Raw genomic sequence first — 19,728 nt, 5'->3', positions numbered from 1 at the left:
GCCCACCAGGCTCCTCCACCCATGGGATTTTCCAGGCAAGAGTACTGGAGTGGGGTGCCATTGCCTTCTCTCATCCTTGTGTTACAGTCTCCTAAAGAAATGAAGAAGCTCAGTTGAAGCAGGGTGGGATTTTATAAGACACACTTGAAGTAAATCAAGACATTTAACACTGGGTATTCCAGGTATTCCAACCCTTTTTCAGTCTAACCACAAAGCTTTTCAGTGAGAGGTTATAGTATATTCATTCACTAGGCTAGTTTTTGTGGTTACGTCTCTATAGCCAATCACATTTTTAAAAAGAGATTTCTATACTCCTAGGATAATATTTTCCCTTATTTTGGAGGTATTAAAACTCAAACTTCAGAAGAGTTTTTTAAAAATACATATTTTTTTTTTCTCTTTTCATATTCTTAGACACTTGAACTTTGTTCCTGAGAGATATAAAGGAAAATTTGGTCACTCTACACTTAGCAGTATTTTATATCTGAAAATGATGAATAGAAACCAGGAAAGGAATTATATTTTTCTTTATTGAATCTAAAAACTCCAGGTAGTGAACAGACTATTCCTAGAACTGAGTGAGTGGTGCACAAAGATACTTTGTTTTGGCATGAAAAAGCTCTGTTGAAATTGCTCCTTTTAAGTTAAAAACCTATGTTAACTTGGTTTAAGGTCTAGGAAAGCACTGATGCTTGCCAATATTGAAAGCCCAAAACCTTAGGGGGAAAAAAAACCCCAAACATTAAAATGACTGTGAATAAAGCTACAGAACATGTATTTTTAAAGTTTGTGAAACTTGGACTTCTTCCAGGTTTACAAGTAATATCGTAAGGAGTGATTTTTGTTGTTCTATTTGTTACACAATTTTCAGGAGGAAAGGTTTCTAGATATTTAAAAAAAAACTATTTTGACATGACCTCCATGAAAGGAATGTTGCTTTCTGTGAACTAGCTGTGATGACGTCAGCGGCGCGTGGGATAAGATTCCCACAGGGTTTAGTTGACCGAGGAAATGTCTGCTTTCTCCACTGCACGCGGCAGAGGGTAAGGACAGAGCCCAGAGTTCAGTGCCATGGTAGAGGCTATAAAGTTAGATTACCAGATGTGTACAGAAACAAAAATGGTGTTCATAATTCAGTTTTGATAAGTAAAATCCTGTACCCGTAATTCTTAGTACTCTGGCTTGTTTTTAGGACCAGTGCGAAGTTTCAGTTTACTGGTGCTGCACTCCATTCTGTAACTATAACCGATTGGAGTACAGAAAACACATATGCAGAAATAAAAAACTACTGAATAATAAAAAATGTAACAAACATACTACAATATTAAATAAGAAAAAATAATTCCACCGCCTGAAAAATCCATTCTTAGCAATTCTGTCTTCTTCCCTCTCAGTTTATATTTTTTCACATATGCCTTTACATTTTTATAATATATACATTCAATGTTTATTCTGTTTTCTTACCTAACATTATCAGATATGTATTTCATATTATTTTTCAATTTAAGAAATAAGGCATAGTCAAAGCTACTCACTGTGATCCATCCTTCCCATTCTTCAAGATTTAACTAAAATGCCTTCCTTTCCATGAGCAGTCAAAACCGTTTCTGCTTTGTGCTTCTCTGCCTGAACCATGGTTATTTATGCCCATGCCGTCTCCCCTAATAAACTGAGAATTACTTGAAGGTAGTTTATTCAGCTTTAAATTCCCCCCAGTACCTAGTAGACTGCCTTGTTCATGGTAGGCACAGAATAAATACTTGAATATTGAATTAATCTGTAGAATCATTTATAATAAAGTGACTTAAAATGAAGTTGAGGTGAGAAGAGCAGAGCCATAGGAGGAAAATCACAAAAGAGGGAGGAAGTGATAGTATTAATTTCTGATGAGGCAGAGGGAGAATTTAAATGTAAAAACATTAAATACAGAGAACATTATTTATGAAGATATGTCATAAGTCTGTATGTACCACATAACATTGCAGCCAAATATAAAACCTAGAAGTGCAAAGGTAATTTGAAAAAAATATATAGTAAGCAATTTAAATATTCCTCTTTCAGAATCCGATTGAGGAGATAAATAATGAGCCCATAGAGAAGTTGACTTAAACCATCAAAGCTGTGGTTTAATAGAAATCTATATAGAATGTTACCTTTGTTGATTAAATATTTTAATGTCCAAAACACATTTTAAAAGATTATGTAATTGGCTAGAAAAACATTAATATTCCAAATTTAAGATTTTTATAGTTTACTTTTTTCATAATCAAGTAGAGTTGAAAATAAATTTAGAAAAAAGTTACTGAAAAAACTACATAGAAATTAAAAAACACTTAAAGAGGGAGTAAAAATGGATTATAAACTGCCTAGAAAATAATGAAGAGAGAACATTTCATACCAGAATTTTTGGAATGTAGCAAAAACTCTATTCATTGCTAACGAGTAAAAGCAGAAAACAAAGTGATCAGAAGAAGCTAGGAAAAGAATAACAAAGTGAAACAAATCAAAGCAGGAAGAGCATAATACTAATGTAAAAATCAAAAGAAAGGAAAACTAAAAGGGGGAAAAAAGCAATATAAAGGACAAGAAAGCCCAAAGCTAATAATTTTAAGAAACAAAATGTCATTTTGAGAGCCTGATTTAGGGACCAAAGTAAAAGTAATGAAAATGAGAAAGAAACAAGATGAGAAAAGAGAGAAAAACCACAGAGAGAATATTTCTCAACAAGAATATTCTCAATAAGAGAATACTCAGTTGCAACAAAGGTAAAAATCTAGGAAACAGATTTCCTAGTTTTCTTCCCACACACACCTAGGTAAACACATTTTCCAAGAGAGAATGGAAGTTACCTTGGTGTGTGCAGGAAGAAAACTGGGAAGCTACTACATTGCCCTTCTCAGCTGGCATGTCTGTTTTGCAATACATCTGTGTGTGTGCTCAGTCGTGTCTGACTCTGCATCTCCATGGACTGTAGCCGGCCAGGCTTCTCTGTCCATGGGATTTCCCAGGTGAGGGTACTGGAGTGGGTTGCCATTTCCTTCTCCAGGGGATCTTCCCCACCCAGGAACCAAACCAGCACTGGCAGGCAGATTCTTTACCATCTGCACCACCTAGAAAGCCTTTCCTTGAACCTTTTACCTTAAATATGCCCTTACTTGAGTTAGTGGCTCTAGTTGGGCACTAATATGCATAAATCCTCAAAATTACCTGTATTTGCAAAATTTTACTTTCTTATTTCACTTTTCAGACTTGTTAAACGAATTTGTAGAAGGGCAAAATAGTTTTCCATAACTAAACCACCAGCTTTTGGTTTTGTTTGCTTTTGACATTTTTAGGATATTTAAGCATATTTTGAAAGTCAGGGAAAAGATACCAATGAAGAGGAGGGGAAAGAAGTTATAAAAGGTCTCTTGTGAGCTCTGTAAGTTCTTTTTTAAAGTTTAAAGTTGTTTCTGAAATTTTCACTTGCCCTTTTAATTGAAATTAAACCTCAGAGTAAAACAAAATTTAAGCCTTCCTTCTCCCACTAGAGTAATACTGATTATTAATCTTTGGTACTGGATTGACTCAATTTACTAAGTCACTTCAGTTGTGTCTGACTCTTTGCGACCCTCTGGACTGTAGCTCACCAGTCTCCTCTGTCCATGAGGATTCTCCAGACAAGAATACTAGGGTTGCTGTGCCTTCCTCCAGGGGATCTTCCCAATGTAAGGTTCAAACTTGTGTCTTTAACATCTACCTGCATTGGCAGGTGGATTCTTGATCACTGGTGCCACCTGGGAAGCCTAAAAAATTAACTCAGAGAGTCCTCTAAACAACCAAATTCTATCGGTAAATTCCAGCTTTTACAGATGCTGGGCAAGGGAAACATTTAGCAACTAGTAAAGGACCAGAGGGCTTCCCAGGGGGCACAGTGGTAAAGAACCCGCCTGCAGTTATTCAATCTGGAAGAAATGGGGGGTTTTATATCTTTATTTCTTACTATTTTATTTTCAGTTTTCTTTTTCTCTTCTTGAATTTGCTAGCTCTAGTCAATGTTTAGTAATGGTGGCAGTGCATATTCACTCCATTTCCATTCTTAAGAAAGAACTTTCAATATTTCATCATGGAATATTATGTTTACTGAGTTTTCATCTCTTCCGAGTTTGCTAAGATTTTAGCATAACTGAATGTTGAATTTATCAAATAACCTTTCCTCTTTCTATTGAGAAAATCATATGATGTTTCTCCTTTATTTATTAATGTGTGAGTTATGGCAATGGGTTTTTGAATGTTGTCATTCTTGCATTCTTGGAATAAACCCGCTTTGATTATATTATCTTTTTCATGCATTATCTGGATTGGTTTGTTAATGTTTTGTTTAGAATTTTTGTATCTGTGTTTACAAAGAGATCAGTCAGTAGTTTTTCTTGGTTGCAATACCCTTATCAGATTTTGGTATCATGAATATGCTGGCCTGATAAAACAACCTGAGAAGTGATCTCTCCCCCTCTTTTTATCATTATTCACTAAGAGTAGTTCGGTAGTGTCAGTGTTATTTCATCCTTAAGTTCTTAGTAGAATTTACCAGCAAGTCACCTGGGGCTGAAGTTTTCTGTGTGGGAATATCTTTTTCCTCTGTTGCTTTTTAAGTTACTTGCTTTGTATTTGGTACTTGGGTATCTAAGTGTGATTTTTATCAAAGGCATCTACACAATGATCTATAATATCTGCTGAGCCAGCAAAAGAGCATATTTGTCAGTAAAGCAGCCACCTTCCTCTCATTAATGATAAAATTATGGAGAAATCCATGAACCTAAAAATCAATCTGCCTTTATGGTGTTCCACAAGTAATTAATGCACAGAAAGTGAAAGTCGCTCAGTAGTGGCTGACTCTTTGCAACCCCATGGACTGTAGAATTCTGCAAGCCAGCATACTGGAGTGGGTAGCCTTTCCCTTTTCCAGAGGATCTTCCCGACCCAGGGATCGAACCCAGGTCTCCTGCATTGCAGGCGGATTCTTTACCAGCTGAGCCACCAGAGAAGCCCGAAGCACAGAAAGTGCTTGTAACAGTGCCTGGCGTAGATGAGGTGCTGCTTACATTTCCTGACTGTTGTTATCGCTTTTGTTGTTGTGTTCTCTTCTCCTCTGCCATATCAATGTGCTTCTTTTTAACAATAGAGGAAATCTGAAATCACTTGGTTTTAAGTGAACAAAAGACTGTATAAAGCACGCTGTATACTCTCATGACCAACCAAGATCAAAACATGTAAACCATGTGTTTAATAAACTGAGCCTTGAGTCCAAGGTTTATATTTTCTGTCTTTTTCTTTGGAAGAGTTCTGTCACTTTTCCAGTTGTCTCCCTCACCTGTGTCACTGAATTACTTTTGAGTTATCCCAAGTGGCAAATTAGCCATCTAACTTGAACATTAAGTGGGTAACTGTGTCTCTTACTAACGCCCTTGGAGACTGTTTTAGAGTTAAATAATTTTGTCTTCAAGAATGGACATGCTTTTGTTCAGATTTGGAGAGCCTATTTTTCAGTGATATAAATAGCAGTATTAGCATTGAACACAACAGAAATTTAGACCTTTGTTTTATTATACTAGTACAAAAATTTCTATAAATAGACGTTAGATGACATTACCGAAACTAAGTTGATATTAAAGAATTATTGTCATTTAAAAAATATTTGGTATAGTGATTATATATATTTTAAAGATTTCTTATTTTCTTTAGACTCATACTGCAATATTTATGAGTGAAATGCCATGATGTCTGGTATTTGGACTAAATAATATGGGAAGACTGTAGTAGGTCAGGGCAGAAAAAAAATAAAATTGACCAAGCTGAAGCATGGGTACTTAAGGGTTCATAATACCAATCTGAAGATTTGTGCATATGTATATGTGTTCCTAATAATTTTAAATTTGGGGATAGAATATTAAATGAATTGAAGAAGAAGAAGAGAAGTCGCTCAGTTGTGTCCAACTCTTTGCGACCCCATGGACTATATCCTACCATGCTCCTCTGTCCATGGGATTTTCTAGGCAAGAGTACTGGAGTGGGTTGCCATTTCCTTCTCTAATTAAATACCACTAAATTCCAAATTGCTAGAAGAGGCTATCAACACAAATTTAATTACTGTATTCTCAAGTTCCATGAGGGCAGGATTCATGGTTTAAGCTACTTTATATCCTGGACTTTTATATCCTTTACCTGTAATATTATAGGAATTTAATATATGTTTTGAGGATGAATTAATCTTTACTAAATTTGCTGTGAGTCATTTCCAGCAAGTATCACATACCCATGTAAACTGTTGTTTTATTAGAAATTCTCAATAAACTGTGTTTTATTAGAAATTCTAATTTTATTAGAAATATTAATCACACCCACCAATCATCAGGTTATTTCAAGCCCAAAACCTGGAATTCTTGACTCCTGCCTTTACTTCATCCTCCATATCTGGTTCACCACCAAACCCCATTGGTTGCATTTCGGAAATGCATCTCATGTCTGGCTACCTCTTGCTACCTAGTTCAGTCCCCTGTCGTCTGCTGCCTGGATAACTGCAGTAGTCAAGTGCCACTGGTAGAAAGAACCAGAGGACCTCCTGCTCCCCTCTCTGGTCCAGTGTGTTCTCTGGGAAGAGCCAGGATGATCTCTTTGTAAAATTTAAGTCGGGGTATGTCACTCCTCACAAAACCAGTTGGCGATTCATAGTGAACTTAGAATAGGATCCACACTTCCGGTCACAGCCAGCAAGGCCTGCGTTTCTGGCTCACTTGGTACGTGTTTCAGTTGCTCAGTTCTGTTCCCTGCACACAGGCGCGACAGCACTTTCTGCCCTGGAGCCATGGTCCTTGTTTCCTTGGCCATTCAGTCCCTCCTGCAAGTTCTCTGCATGACCGGCCCTTTTGTTCTTAGCCATCACCTCTTCGGAGATATCTTCTTTGATGTGTAGTTGCTTCATAGGTAGACGGATTCCAGTCTACCTGATTCATTTAGTTGTTTATCATGTGTTTCCTCCAATAGAAGCCCTGTATCTCTTTCTCTCTTTGTCTTCTCATTTCCCCAGAATCCATCATAACAAACCAAACCTGTAAAAACCACTTTTAGTTGAAATCTAAGATGTGATACAGTTGTAGGATGCAGTGTTATATTATGTGTCTCTAAGAAAATTAAAATGATACTAATTAAACTTGGCACAGTGTTAAATACTATCAATTGTAAGATAGTCTTGACTTTTGAAATATTAAAATGTTGAAAAAAATGCATCTTTGAATTGCTGAATTATGTACCTTGTTGAATAAATAAGTGAATGTACTTTACTCAATCATGATTATTATTTTTTAGTGATCTTTTGAGGAAATAAATTCTGAAAAAATAGACATGTACAGGCCAGAGATTGCCTAGGTCATGAGTAGTGTTTTATTATGAAAAAGGGGATGTTAGTATGAAGAAGTATGAATAATGCTTGTATGAGTAATTGTTCCAACTGCCAATTATTATCTTACCAGCAATAATTCAAATTTTATGGGCCTCGAGTGGGCCAGGAAACTTGAATTCTCAACAGACACTTTGAGAGACTCATGCAGTCTGGAAGTAGATTCAGGCCCTGTGCTGTAAAAGGAGGGGAGACAAATAAAATAGGAGGTTGGGATTAACACATGCACACTACTATATATAAAAGAGTCAACAAGGGCCTACTGTATAGCACAGTAAATTCTACTCAATACTGTAATAACCTACATGGGAAAATAATCTGGAAAAGAATAGATATATGTATATGTGTAACTAAATTATTTTGCTCTACACCTGAAACTAACACTCCACTGTAAATCAATCATTCTTCTTGCATGCATGCTCAGGCGTGTCTCTTTGTGACTCCATGGACTGTAGCCCACCAGGCTCCTTTGTCCATGAAATTTTCCAGCCAAGAATACTGGAGTGGGTTGCCATTTCCTACTCCAGGGGACCTTCCCAACTCAGGATCAAACCTGCATCTCTTGCTTCTCCTGCATTAGCAGGCGGATTCTTTACCACTGTGCCACCTGGGAAGCCCAAATCAAATATATGCCAGTATAAAATAAAAATTAAAGAAAAACATGAAGGCTAATAAAAAGGGAAGAATACCAAAAAAAAAAGGAGGGAAGACAGAAAAGATGGGGACAGGCGTTGGAGAGTTGGTAGTGGGAGGATAATGGGACATTATCATATTGCTTCTGTTTAATAAAATATGAGATCATTTGGCTCAGTGTAGCAGGGTAGAGATTTTGGAGCTTTCAGAGAGAAGAGAAGGTATGAAGTAGGCAAAATGCAGAGGGTGCGAAGCAAAAGGAAACGGTTCTTTGGGAATGGAATAGACTTGCAGACAGATATTTGAGAAGCATGAAGAAGATGAGGCTTTGTTTGGACATCAGACAGTAGGTGTTGCAGTGTGATATGAACACCTGCTGCTGACGGGAACAAAAGGACCCACTCCCTTGAGCTGCTTGGATTGTCTGGTCCCTGTACTGCATTCCATTTCTTTAAGACCTGACTACCTGGGTGGCTGTGGAATTACTACTTCCATTGTTACTATTTATTTACTTAAATAAACTTAGAGGCAAGGGAGGGGAGGTTAAACATTGACCTGGGTGTAAAATATTCCAGCTCTTACTCCCGCAAGTATGCGGCTCCCCAGTAAGCAGGAGTCACTTGAGATGTACCAAGTGAACTCTTCTGTGTAGAATGAAGAGAAATTGTCTTTTCACATGCAAAAGACAGAAGTTTTCAATTTTCATAGGTGTCTACTTCAGACTCCTAAGGTGGCTTCATACTCTGCGCTCTTGTTCGGATCCCAGTTTATCTGCACAGCCTCTGACTTCAGCTATAACTTAAAATAATTTAATATAAAGCATAATTTGGGTTGTAATAACTAACAAGTATAATAATAAGATCTGATTGTAACTATAAGCAGACTCATCAAAAAAGTAGAAAAAATTGCTTTGGGCTAATACTTGAAAGCATCTCTGGACCATCTTTATACGATAGTAGCATAAGTGGAATGGCACCCCACTCTGGTACTCTTGCCTGGAAAAATCCCATGGACGGAGGAGCCTGGTGGGCTGCAGTCCATGAGGTCCCTAAGGGTCGGACACGACTGAGCAACTTTGCTTTCCCTTTTCACTTTCATGCACTGGAGAAGGAAATGGCAACCCACTCCAGTGTTCTTGCCTGGAGAATCCCAGGGACAGAGGAGCCTGGTAGGAGGCCATCTATGGGGTCGCACAGTCAGACACGACTGAAGTGACTTAGCAGCAGCAGCATAAGATGATACGGAAACTTATATTTCAACAGGTCAGTACTAATAAGGTGGCTTATCCAAAGTTAGATGTTTTTCATTATCAGTCTGGCTTATGTTCTTTACTGGTATTAAATATGTCGTTCCCAGGCATCCTATAGAGTGTAGCTTCTTACCTACCTTTCCTCGAGAGAAATAGCAAAGTTCAAAGTTACTGTGAACTTAGGGTCTTTGTTAATTGCTCATTATAGATGTTTTCTTTCCTCAGATCTGGTGACTTTTTCGCATTCCTCTCTCCATCGTAATCGTGGGCTTTTCTTATTAAGGTCAATGAGTTTCACCTTCTCAAAATGTCAAGTTCACCAAGTGAGAAAGAAATGGTTTGGGGTTGTTTTCCATTTAGAGCTTTCACTGCCTCCCTTTGCTACCCTAAGATGGGCAAAAAGAGACTATGATGCCAGGACTGTAAAGGGTTTTTGTTACTATTTATGGAAAACAAGCCCAAGTCATCCTTAAAAAGTAGTTTATTTTTTTTTAATCCTTTGAAACTTGTGTCCACACTTTGTACTTGAGTTTTATACTGTAATTTTTAATGCTAGCCATTTCTTGAGTTCTCTATCCAATAAATAGTAAATGTGTCATTCCAGTACATTCCCTCTCCCCTCTCCTAATCTAACTCTGTAGTTCTTTAAAGGAGTTCATTTTATAAATTACTTCAGAAGCAGCCAGATCTCAGAGGGATTTTTTTTTTACAGTTTTATGATTGGTTTAATTTTCTTAGTTGTGCGTATGATTCTCATGACATGGGAACAGTTATATGTTCTTTACCTGGGAAAGTCAGGGGAAAGGGTTTTTTCTTTTTAGCAATAATTTTTAGACTACTGGATGTTGCATATATAAGTAAAATTCTATTTTCTTTTGGTCTTCTTAAAGTTAAATGTGCCCTAAGTCTAGTGCTGAGTAAGGCTATGCCACCTGGTGGCTATTGATCCCTGGGTCTGGAATCAATATCCCTGGAGAAGGAAATGGCAACCCACTCCAGGATTCTTGCCTGGGAAATCCTGTGGACAGAGGAGGCTGGCAGGAACTTTGTAGTAAGGTTGAAAAATCTGAAACACCTTTTCATCCAAGCTGTTCTTTTATTTGGCTCATTGTCTGAATGCTGTCTCATCCTGCAGGTTGCAGAGGATTGAATGATAATTTGCTTCCCAGGTGAGCCTGTGATGTAGGCCCATTCCAGTTCTCATATTTGATAATCATTATATTTAATGATAGAGAATGCTTAAATGCCCTATCAGTCATTTTGGAGACATTATATAGTAATTATTTGGTATCACCTGACAGGTACCAAAGTGATTATCATTTATTTTGCTACAGAATCATGAAAAGTGACAGATAATCCTTTGCTATAATTATGAAATCAGCATTACCATATGCAAAAAGAAGAGAAATGTAATAACCAGGCCCTTTTCTTTCTCTCCGATTTGTTCTTTCACACAGGTACAGCTTGGCCAAGTGGAAATCAAATGCCCTATCACTGAGTGCTTTGAATTCCTGGAAGAAACAATGGTTGTCTATAACTTGACACATGAAGACTCCATCAAATACAAGTACTTCTTGGAACTTGGCCGTATTGATGCCAGCACCAAGCCATGTCCTCAGTGCAAGCACTTTACAACCTTCAAGAAAAAAGGACATATTCCCACCCCTTCCAGATCAGAAAGCAAATACAAAGTAAGCATGTTCACCAGAGTTGTGGGTTAGATGTCACATAAAGAGAGCAGCCAAGTTAGGCCAACTTGTGGTAGGCATTAAGTGGGCTTCCTTCCCCTATCGGAGTCCAAGGTGAGTGTACAACGGCTGTAATTCTGAAAAATGTGTGGTTTGGGGATGCTGCTAATAGGAGAGTACTCGTGAGGATTTAATTAAAGTTCTCCTTTGGCTTTAACCTGTTTAAAATTCACTCATAGCCAAATTAAAAGACTAATTTTTAAAGTAATTATCACTGCTGTTACTAAATATTAAATAAATGTGTGTTAGTTGCTCAGTCGTGTCCAACTCTTTGTGACCCCATGGACTGGAGCCTGCCAGGCTCCTCCATCCATGGAATTTTCTAGGCAAGAATACTGGGGTGGGTTGCCATTCTCTTCTCCAGGGGATCTTCCCGACCCAGGGATCAAACCCAGGTCTCCTGCATTGCAGGCAGATGCTTTACCGTCTGAGATGTTTTTCAGTGGACCCAATGTGAATCTATCTGTAATAAGTAAAATAGTGTAATATGCTATTTATTCATTTATTCAGCAAATACAAAATGCCAGTATATGCTGGGCAGTGTGCTAAGTTTGGGGGATTCCGTGGCAAACGTGACATAGTCCTTGCTCAAAAGATGTCTAAGGAAGGTGAGAGAGTCATATGTTCTAAAATGATAGTGCAGTATGAGTAGTCATAAGGGGGAAAGGCGGGGATGGGATGCATTGGGAGATTGGGATTAGCATATGTACAAAATAGGCAACTAATGTGAACCTACTGTGTAGCACAGAGAAGTTTATTCCATGCTCTGTGATGACCTAGATGGGAAGGAAATCCAAAAAAGGAGGGGATGTATGTGTAGGTACAGCTGATATAAACTAACACAACTCTCCTCCAGTGAAAACTTAAAAAAATAATACGAGTAGTCATAAAACAAAAACTTGAAACCCAGTAGACTTGTGCTTTGAGAACACCGACAGAAGACGGGGGCTGGCATGTCAGGAAAGGCTTCCTGGAGAAGATGCGGTTCTCCAGGCAGATAAACAGGGGAGATCATTTCAGAGCAAGGGAGGAGTAAGTGCCAGGCCCAGAGGCGGAGGCAGGCTTGCTGAAAGTAAGTGCTTGGTAGAACTAGTGGAAAGAGAATAAGAACAGACAGCAGCTCAGGTATTTAAGAGCAGATCATGTTGAGTCTTTCACCCTGTAACTCAGGCTTGAATTTAAGTCTGCTGGCGTTACAGAAAGGTCATTCTGGCAGCATACGGAAGATATCAGAAGAGGGCAAGACTGAAGGCAGGGAACACAGCAACAACAGCAGGAGCAACCCTTGCCCCACTGCCCTGACTGTACCCTGGAATCTCCCGGGGTCAGGCACACCAGTTCTCAGTCCCTAAACCCTCCCAAACAACTGTCTTCCAAATTTTTGAACCTCACCAAGTGGCTCTAATAGGCAGCAGAACTGGGAACCTTGGCAATAAGTGAAGCAGAAGTAAATACAAACTAAATGTTGTTGATCAGGAAGCAGTTAAAAGTCTTGGTAATAGGTGAGAGATGAAAATCTCAAAATAAAGTGAAACTCTTTTTTTTATATTTTATATTTTTTATATATTTTATTAAGCAGTTCAAGAAAACTAAAGCTAGTACAGATTTGAGGGATGGTTATTATTGTTTTTCTTAATTAATTTTATAGAAGAGATGATCTATAACAGAAGTGGTAAATAATCCCCCTGTTCTATACTCTACAGAGTTCTAGGGATAATTCAAATAATTTCTGAAGCAGTGATTTTTTACCACTTAGTACAGTGTTTTATATGGAGAAGGAAATGGCAACCCACTCCAGAATTCTTGCCTGGGAAATCCCATAGATAGAAGAGGCTGCGACGCTACAGTCCGTGAGGTCTCAAGAGTTAGACACAACTTAGTGACTAAACCAGCACCACCCACAGTGTTCACATAGCATTTTCATCATTAAACTCCAGGTTCTCACATTTGCATTAACTACCTGATTTACATGCCCATACCTGCCTGGATCATATGAGTAAAGAGAACACAGACATGGATACTCTAGCAAAGGAACTGTGACATTAATGATTACAGTATGGCACCCTAAACTGATCCCATTTTTGGGGATTAACCAGTGGTTATTTGTTAGGTTGACTGAATTTTTTAAAATTCAGTTTTCCTAATAACAGAATCCAAATTGGTATAATTTGTCATAATTTCAAGAGTAGTGAATTCAAGTATTTGAATGCAATAAATTGAGTCATGAGGCAACAGAAACAGAGAAAAGCTTACTGCTAATATCTAACATGTTTGAGCAATGTAAAATCTCTTCATAATATTCCTTAGAGTCCGTATTGTGTTTTGCATATATTGATGAAACCCTTAGAATAGATATTTCAGTATTCTTTCTGAGTCAAGTCATATTAATAATATCCTGATCCAAGATGTCATTCTTTGAGGATTGATTGTAGTTTCTGCTGTCAGTTCAGAGGCACTTAACATCTAAGGTTAAAATTGCTTCAAAATATTATGGCTATTTTATACCAGGAAATACTTTTAGTGGATTCCCAGATGGCTCAGTGGTAAAGAATCCGCCTGCCATTGCAGGAGACAGATTTGATCCCTGGGTCGGGAAGATCACTTGGAGTAGGAAATGGCAACCCACTCCAGCATTCTTGCCTGGAAAATTCCATGGATAGAGGAGCCTGGTGGGCTATAGTCTGTGGGGGTCACAAAGAGTCAGACACGATTGAGTATGCACGCATATACTTTTAGTATATCACACATGTTACGTCATTTGAATATTCCATTTAAATAGGTTTTTGTAAGTTTTTTGTACTCTGCAGATGGAAAAAGGATAAACAGACTATATCAACAAGCAGGAACAAGAATTCTTAAGGGCCAGCTTATCTTTCCAGGCCCTCACTCAACATCTTTTGGCAACAGTTCAGTAAATAGAGCTTTTCATTATGTTCTGAACTCCACAAAATTATTATTATATGAAATAGAACAAGCACATTCCTGAATTGAGAAACTTACGTTGAGACAACCTTGCCTGTGGACAAATCCAGTCTTTCTCATTCCTAGCATTTGTCTTCTCACCCCTGAAACTCACGAGGCCAAGAAGTTTTACCATTCCACTTCTATGAGATTGATTTCACTTGCCATTTAGAAATCTAATTTCTAACCTAAACAGTTTCTATAATTCATTAATGCGGCTCCAAATGCATGTTAATACAAAGAACTAGTTAGCTTGGAGAAAATTTAAATGGCTGGGCTGTAACGTGCTCAGGCGACGCCTGGAGACAGGCACATCACCAGCACCTGAAGGTTTTCTCCATGGCAATTATCATCCGGGATTTTATGGTGTGTTTGTGTGGTTATTTGCTTAAAGTCTCTCCCACTGGTCTCTAGGAGACCAGGTCCAGACTTGCTTACTGCTGATAACCTGTGTCAAGCACTCTATCTGATATTCTCTCAAAATACATTTCATGAGGGAACTAATCAATGGGCCAGTGCATAAATAATAATGTGTACTGTAATAAATGTGGGTGGAAAATGCTGAGCGTGTAAGAGAAGAAAGGGCAGGAGAGGTTGGGAAAGCTTCATTAAAGGGCAAACGCATTAAGCGAAACCTTGAAATATTGAATTTGCTATGCTGGAAAAGATGGGTCAGAGCACAGGCTTCAAACCAGATTTAAATTCTCAGCCTGCCACATGCTAGCTCTATAACCCTAATAACAGCTTCTGTATCTTTTACTGGTGGTAGAAATAATACCTGTCATAAGAGTGTAATAAGGATTAAATAAGATCACACATATAAAGTGCATAGCACCATGTCTGATATAGCCTAAGTGCTCAACACATGCTAGAATTAGTATGCTTATTATCATTATTAGGAAAAGTCAGCAGAACAACCTGGGTTATTAGGGAGGTGACGGAGGAGTCAAAAAGAATAGAGGTGGAATAAAAGATTGGGTGACTGATGGATGGTCAGAGTGAAAGGGGGATGAAACGGACTTTAAGTTCTTTTTTTTTTTTTTTAATTTTATTTTATTTTTAAATTTTACATAATTGTATTAGTTTTGCCAAATATCAAAATGAATCCACCACAGGTATAAGTCCTTTGAGTTTAAAGAACCTTTGAAGCATCAGAGATGTCCAGGAGGCTTGGATCTAATGCTAGGAGTGATCTGATGGAAATCATTAATATTTGGGAAGAGGAGGAGGTCACTGAATTCACAGAAATGAAAACTATATGTTTGGGAGGTAAAAAGTTAGTTTCTCATGGGAAAGAATAGAGGATTGCAAATAATTTAAATATACTTACTTTACTCCTAGGAGTTTTACTGAGGTACGGGCAATTCTGGGTTTCCTTCTTATTTCCAAGTGTAGACCAAGAAATGATTCTCCTTTTCACATTATTTGGAGTAAGTTGAAGAACATGCATAAATCAACAAGGGAACATTTTGGAAATAATCCTTTTTATGGTTTCCTTGAGGCAAAACTCACAGTCATCCCCACTCTTCTTCCCGCAAATACTAAGCTGAACCTTGATAATTCACGGAATGGTGCTTTGACTCATCATAAGATGAAAAAAGCCAATAAAACATCCTGGGGAAACTCCCTCTGTATTCTTACCTTATGTCTTATGCATTACTTTCCCTCTTGTAACTATAAATCTTCTGGTTAGAAGTCACAGTTCATAAAACTGCACAAATACATTATTTCTTCATGTGAGAGAGAACTTTTCTAAGATCTTTACGAATGTAATCAAGTCAATGGGTCTGTTGCTCCTAACTGATAGACTTTAAAATATGCGTAAGTGAAAGGCTGGAATTCTGGTACTACCCAACTTACTTTCTTCCTGTGTCTGTTATTCAGTCTCCAATGACCTGTCCTATACTCCAGAAAGATGCCTCTTTGGCATCTTTTGGACTGCTTCTCCACGCTTCCTTAGCATCTCAATTTCTGTTTGGGTTCAGCCAAGGGTTGGCATTGGCAGGGAAGGAGAGAGTGGAAAGAGAGCATAGTGCATGCATTATTCTGTCCATGGGATTTCCCAGGCAAGAATACTGGAGTGGGTTGCCTTTTCCTTCTCCAGAGGATCTTTCCAACCCAGGGATCGAATCTGAATGACCTGCAATGCAGACAAGTCTCCTGCATTGTAGGTGGATTCTTTACCAACTGAGCCACTAGGGAAGGCCCATTCCCTTCCTGCTTCAGTGCAAAGCTTTAGCAGAGCTGTGTCCCTCCATGACTGTGGCTTCCCTCTAGAGGGTGCTCCCCTGCCCCCTCCCATGTTTCTAATGCTCACTAGGCTCCAGAAAATTCATCCCTTGTCTCTTTGGCCCTAGAAGAGGCAATGACTTCCTACTACTTGAGCTTCTAGGGACCTGCCAGTCTTTTGTTCAAATCCACCTGCACCTCTTCAGTCATACTTCTGATAAACAATTTTCATATATATATACATAGATTAAAAAGTCAATAAAATGTGCTTAAGCTTCCTTCTAGTAAAGACAGTCTGAGAATTTTTTTTTCCATCTGTAAAAATGTTTACAGCTTTCCTGTGGAAGTGCAGTTAGTGCTGCTCTGCTCCTCAGTTTTCCCTCGACACCATCACTTTAAATTGACAGTGTTTACAAATTGAGAGTCAGCTTGTGCATCATCAGCCTGGCAAGATCAGTTTAGCTCATGACACACTGAATTCTCTTGGCAGTAATGCATCATGAATGTCAGGAGCTGAGAGAAAACAAGTGTAGTTTCTTAAATGATTGTTGCTAGCATAGCTTTGTGAGGGAGATAAAGATGGCATTCTTGATTCTGGTTTGAAGAAGCCATTTGTAGGGAGGGATCAGTTAGGAGGTTGGGAGTAACGTAGACACACTGAGCGAGTGAAGTCGCTCAGTCGTGTCCAACTCTTTGTGACCCCATGGACTGTAACCTGTCAGGCTCCTCTGACCATGGGATTTTCCAGGCAAGAATACTGGAGTGGGTTGTCTTTTCCTTCTCCAGGGGATCTTCCCGACCCAGGGATCGAACCCGGGTCTCCTGCATGGCAGGCAGATGCTTTACCATCTGAGCCACCAGGAAGCTGGTATAGACACACTACTATATATAAAGTAGATAATCAACAAGGACCTACTGTATAGCATAGGGAACTCTACTTAATATTCTGGAATAACCTAAATGGTAAAAGAATCTGAAGAAGAACGTGTGTGTGCTCAGTCACTTCAGTCGTGTCCGAATCTTTGCAACCCAGTAGACAGTAGCCCACAAGGCTCCTCCGTCCATGGGATTCTCCAGATGTGAATACTGGAGTGGGTTGCCGTGCCCTCCTCCAGGGGATCTTCCAGACCCAGGGATCAAACCTGTCTCTCCTGTGTCTCCTACGTTGGCAGGTGGGTCCTTTTCCACTGGCACTAACTGGGAAACCCCTTAAGAAGAACAGATGTATACGTATAACTGAATCACTTTGTTGTACACCTGAAATTAATACAATATTATAAGTCAACTAAATTCTTTAAAACAGGAAAGCCATCGTAAACAGAGCGTGTTATGTATGTGTCCACTGAAAAAATGTGTCATGCTCAATTACAATGCAAGACGTAATAATTTTATTAGAATGCATTTGTACTTCTAGTTTCTAATGAGGTGCTTTGCTGAAATTGTTCTTTGTTTCCTTTCTTGATGCATAAATTAGCCATAATATTTTACAGAGCCTTTCCTTGTGCATGAAACTTCTAACAACAAAAGCCAAATATTGAAATTCATTTGAAATTTTAGCCTACATCTGACCTTAAAAAAGAAAAAAAAAAACTACAGTAATTTTAATATTAGAGGCTCATGGCTTCTGTGAATTGACCTGCCATAGGATTGAGAACTGTTTGTTTTTCTCACTTTATCATATCACCCCTTGGATTTTTAGCACAAGAGACAAGTGAAGAATCATTTCTTTTTGATGACCTGCTGAATAGTGGGTAAGCCAAGTCTGGTGTTCATTATAAAATGTTCTGTAAGATGTTAGGACTGTACATTTCTCACCTACTTTATTCTGTATTCCTGCTGCTGCTGCTGCTACTGCTAAGTCGCTTCACTCGTGTCCAACTCTGTGCGACCCCATAGATGGCAGCCCACCAGGCTCCCCCGTCCCTGGGATTCTCCAGGCAAGAATACTGAAGTGGGTTGCCATTTCCTTCTCCAATGCATGAAAGTGAAAAGTGAAAGTGAAGTCGCTCAGTCGTGGCCAACTGGCAGCAACCCCATGGACTGCAGCCTACCAGGCTCCTCTGTCCATGGGATTTGCCAGGCAAGAGTACTGGAGTGGGGTGCCATTGCCTTCTCCGATTCTGTATTCCTACCTTGCCATATTTACCCATTCAGAACTGTAAGGCAGTGGTCCCCAACCTTTTTGGCAGCAGGGACTGATTTCGTGGAAGATAATTTTTCCATGGACCAGGGAGAGGTGGGTGTTTCAAGGGCATTACATTTTATGTGCAACTCCACCTCAAGTCATCAGGATTTAGATCCCAGAGGCTGGTAGCCTTTGCTATAAGGGAACCCCATGCATTAGTCTGTGTGTGTCAAAGTGTAAAAGTGCTAGTCGTTCAGTCATGTCTGATTCTTTGTGACCCCATGGATTGTAGCCCACAAGTCTCCTCTGTCCATGGAATTCTCCAGGCAAGAATACTGGAGTGGGTAGCCATTCCCTTCTCCATGGGATCTTCCCCATCCAGGGATCAAACCCAGGTTGCCTACATTGCAGGTAATTCTTTACCATCTGAGCTACCCTGTATAGCTCCACCTCAGGTCATCAGACATTAGATCCCAGAGACGGGGGCCTTTGCTGTAACGGAATCCCATGCATTAGTCTACATGTGCATAAATCCTCTCTACAAAATGCCTACCAAGTGACCATTCAGACACTGAAGGCTTCCATTGTCAGGGAGCCTGCTAGTTGTAGAATCCGTTTTGAAAGATTCATTGTTACCTTCCGTTTTGAAAGATTCATTGTTACCTTCAGGCTGAGATCTCTTTCTCCTGCTTCACCTGTTGGTCACAGAGAAAACTCCCATTTTCTCATGTACACTCTCTACTTAGATGGCCCTCTTGCTGCTTCCGCTGGTATCTCTGTGAGAGGTTAGTCTTTTGTGTTGTCTTCCGAGCAGGGTGTCCTTTTGAAAACTGGATGATGTCATCCTACTGTGGCTAGGGAGTTTGGGTTTATACAAATTGGAGCAGAATCTTCCAGGACTTCATATTCATCTATGAAGAGATGGGTCCTCATAGACTCAGATACTCTACTGGGTCTTGCTTTCTAGGTTTAGAGGAAGAGTCTATAAATGCTTAAAGATGTTTCCAGGCAAGACGGATTAGTATAGAACAGTGATTCTCAAAGAAAGGAGGAAGGACTCTCTTCAAAGGACAGAATCCCTATTCCCAAGTTCCAATATCCTGTCCTAGAAAAGCTTGCCTCTCAGTTAAAAACAGAAGTTAGTATTGAAGTGAATGTGGGTACATGCATGCTAAGTCACTTCAGCTGTGTCCGATTCTTTGCGACCCTAGGACCATAGCCCATCAGGCTCCTCTGTCTGTAGGATTTTTCCAGGCAAGGATACTGGAGTAAGTTGCTATACCCTCCTCCAGGGGATCTTCCCAACCCAGGGATCGAACCCCAGTCTGTTATGTCTGCCTGCATTGGTAGG

At 39.2% G+C, this 19,728-nt stretch overlaps 1 protein-coding gene and 1 non-coding gene across 2 annotated transcripts in view; one reads left to right on the top strand and one right to left on the bottom strand.

The window, feature by feature from the left end:
• Positions 1-19,728, top strand: part of RNF217 (ring finger protein 217) — a 131,620-nt gene that overhangs the window by 67,993 nt on the left and 43,899 nt on the right. Inside the window, exon 2 of the mRNA XM_019966891.2 lies at positions 10,772-11,005. Coding sequence (XP_019822450.2) covers positions 10,772-11,005 — 234 coding nt within the window. The remainder of the gene's footprint in view (positions 1-10,771; positions 11,006-19,728) is intronic.
• Positions 17,044-17,116, bottom strand: TRNAG-GCC (transfer RNA glycine (anticodon GCC)). Its single transcript has one exon. It is a non-coding gene; the product is annotated as a tRNA-Gly (tRNA).

This window comes from Bos indicus, chromosome 9, assembly GCF_029378745.1.
Source record: "Bos indicus isolate NIAB-ARS_2022 breed Sahiwal x Tharparkar chromosome 9, NIAB-ARS_B.indTharparkar_mat_pri_1.0, whole genome shotgun sequence".
NCBI classification, from domain to species: Eukaryota; Metazoa; Chordata; class Mammalia; order Artiodactyla; family Bovidae; genus Bos; species Bos indicus.
This window is presented reverse-complemented; position numbering and strand designations above follow the sequence as displayed.